This window comes from Plecotus auritus (genome assembly GCF_963455305.1).
Source record: "Plecotus auritus genome assembly, contig: SCAFFOLD_36, whole genome shotgun sequence".
NCBI lineage: Eukaryota > Metazoa > Chordata > Mammalia > Chiroptera > Vespertilionidae > Plecotus > Plecotus auritus.
Genome location: NW_027664327.1, coordinates 63,547 through 66,646, shown reverse-complemented (window position 1 = coordinate 66,646; position 3,100 = coordinate 63,547). Strand labels below are relative to the sequence as shown.

Sequence of the window (3,100 nt, the reverse complement as noted above, 5' to 3'; positions counted from 1 at the left end):
CGTCAGCATTTCCTGTTGGTCTCCGGACACCAAGGACTTATCCACCTGAGCCCTTCTGGCTGTCCAGCATTCCAAACTCCACTGATGATATGACCACTAAAAGCTGGTCACAGTGCCCCAACCTTTCTTCACGTGAGCGTTTTCGGCCATTAACCCCCCTTGTTCGCCTGACCAATGACTCACAAGGCTGTCTACTGAGCTCCTAAGAAGCGGGGTGACTTCCCAATCTCTGGAAGTTCTCTTAAAGGCCTAACACCCACAGCTCCAGCTCAACTTCTGCTCACAGACTTACTCTTCCCAGCTGGGTAGGGTTACAGGCAGGCGGCTGCCAGCGCTCCTTTAAAATCTCCCTGGGAGATCCTCCGACTTGCCTCACACGCAGCATGGCCCCCAAACGCCCGTCCTCGCTCCCACCTCAGACGAAGAAACCGAAACTGGCTGCAGCCCCCAAGCCGGAGAAGAAGCCGACCCCTCCGGACGTGCCGAAGGGAGAAAAAGAACAGCAAGAAGCGATTGAACATATTGATGAAGTACAAAATGAAATAGACAGACTTAATGAACAAGCCAGTGAGGAGATTTTGAAAGTAGAACAGCAATACAACAAACTCCGCCAACCATTTTTTCAGAAGAGGTCAGAATTGATCGCCAAAATCCCAAATTTTTGGGTAACAACATTTGTCAACCATCCACAAGTGTCTGCACTGCTTGGGGAAGAGGATGAAGAGGCGCTGCATTATTTGACAAGAGTTGAAGTGACAGAATTTGAAGATATTAAATCAGGTTACAGAATAGATTTTTATTTTGATGAAAATCCTTACTTTGAAAATAAAGTTCTCTCCAAAGAGTTTCATCTGAATGAGAGTGGTGATCCATCTTCAAAGTCCACTGAAATCAAATGGAAATCTGGAAAGGATTTGACGAAACGTTCAAGTCAAACACAGAATAAAGCCAGCAGGAAGAGACAGCATGAGGAACCAGAAAGCTTCTTTACCTGGTTTACTGACCATTCTGATGCAGGTGCAGATGAGTTAGGAGAAGTCATCAAAGATGACATTTGGCCAAATCCTTTACAGTACTACTTGGTTCCTGACATGGATGATGAAGAAGGGGAAGGAGAAGAAGATGATGATGATGATGAAGAAGAGGAAGGGTTGGAAGATATTGATGAAGAAGGGGATGAGGATGAAGGTGAAGAAGATGAAGATGATGATGAGGGGGAAGAAGGAGAGGAAGATGAAGGAGAAGATGACTAATGAACACTGATGGATTCCAACCTTTTTTAATTTTCTCCAGTCCCTGGGAGCAAGTTGCAGTCTTTTTTTCCCCCCCTCTTGTGCTCAGTCGCCCTGTTTTTGAGGTCTCTTTTTCTCTCCTTTACACCATGGTTCTCACCTTCTTTGGGGGGGGATGTACCTTGAGCAGAATACAGTGGGAAAAGAATCTTTGCCCCTTTCTGTTCCAAATTAATTTTTATCCCTTCCTGTCTCAAGAAAAACTTAATGGAATCAACACCACCGTGCTCTGTGGGAAAAAAGAAAAACCACCTGCTCCCTTGCTCTGCTGGGAGCTGGAGGTTGCTAGGCCCCTGTGTAGTAGTGCATAGAATTCCAGCTTTTTTCCTCCTTTCTCTGTATATTGGGCTCAGAGATTACACTGTGTCTCTATGTGAATATGGACAGTTAGCATTTACCAACATGTATCTGTCTACTTTCTCTTGTTTAAAAAAAGAAAAAAAAAACTTTAAAAAAAAGGGGGGGTTATAGAAGGTGAGCAAAGGGTGGGTTTGAGATGTTTGGGTGGGTTAAGTGGGCATTTTGACAACATGGCTTCTCCTTTGGCATGTTTAATTGTGATGTTTAACGGACATCCTTGCAGTCTAAGATGACACTTTTAAAATAAAATTCTCTCCTAATGATGACTTGAGCCCTGCCACTCAATGGGAGAATCAGCAGAACCTGTAGGATCTTATTTGGAATTGACATTTCTCTATTGTAATTTTGTTCCTGTTTATTTTTAAATTTTCTTTTTGTTTCACTGGAAAGAAAAGATGATGCTCAGTTTTAAACATTAAAAGTGTACAAGTTGCTTTGTTACAATAAAACTAAATGTGTACACAAAAAAAAAAAAAAAAAAATCTACCTGGGCGTCGATCAGGCCAGAGACCGCGCATTGTCCCCAACATGTGGGCACCTCACACTGGACTGACCTGGGACTCTGACAGTCCTTCCTTAGGTTTTGAAATCGGAGAAAAAGCAGTGTTGAGACCGTGAAAAGCCTTTCACTACTGTGCGTAAAGGCCTGCCCCTCGAGGCTCACTTACAGTTTCCTGAGCCCTAAGTCCCGTTTTTTGCTTAATAATGGGGAACGCCCTTCCCTGAGAACAGGTACCATGTCCAAAATTCCAGAGCACTGACCCATGGAACTTGGGTTGTTTGTGACCTCTAGTGACCCGCCCTGGAATGCCTTCACCTGGCTCTCTACGTGGCCCCTCCCCTTGATGACGTCAGCACTTCTGGCCAGCCGGAGAGCTCCAAGCACTTGTCCACCTGAGTATTTCTGGCTCTCCACGTGTCCCCATCCCTCCCATGACGTCAGCACTTCCTGCTGCTCCCCGGTCATCAAGCCCTTATAAACCTGAGCATTTAGAACTGTTTTCGTGGCCACTCCCCCTCGATGACGTCAGCACTTCCGGCCAGCCCCAGGGCCCCAAGAACTTGGAACACCTGAGCACTTCTGGCTATCCACGTGCCCCTTTCCCGTCAATCACGTCAGCATTTCCTGCTGGTCTCCGGACCCCAAGGACTTATCCACCTGAGCCCTTCTGGCTGTCCAGCATTCCAAACTCCACTGATGATATGACCACTAAAAGCTGGTCACAGTGTCCCAAACTTTCTTCACGTGAGCGTTTTCGGCCATTAACCCCCCTTGTTCGCCTAACCGATGACTCACAAGGCTGTATACTGAGCTCCTAAGAAGCGGGGTGACTTCCCAATCTCTGGAAGTTCTCTTAAAGGCCTAACACCCACAGCTCCAGCTCAACTTCTGCTCACAGACTTACTCTTCCCAGCTGTGTAGGGTTACAGGTAGGCGGCTGCCAGCG

General features: G+C 46.4%; 1 protein-coding gene across 1 annotated transcript; it reads left to right on the top strand.

The window, feature by feature from the left end:
* Positions 1-383: 383 nt before the first annotated feature.
* On the top strand, positions 384-1,309 carry LOC308240655 (protein SET-like; the record flags this gene model as incomplete). The annotated part of the gene is made up of 1 exon (XM_080688740.1): positions 384-1,309. The coding sequence occupies one exon, from the start codon at positions 384-386 to the stop codon at positions 1,251-1,253; it is 870 nt and encodes a 289-aa protein (XP_080544866.1). The 3' UTR covers positions 1,254-1,309.
* Between the last annotated feature and the right edge of the window lie 1,791 nt (positions 1,310-3,100).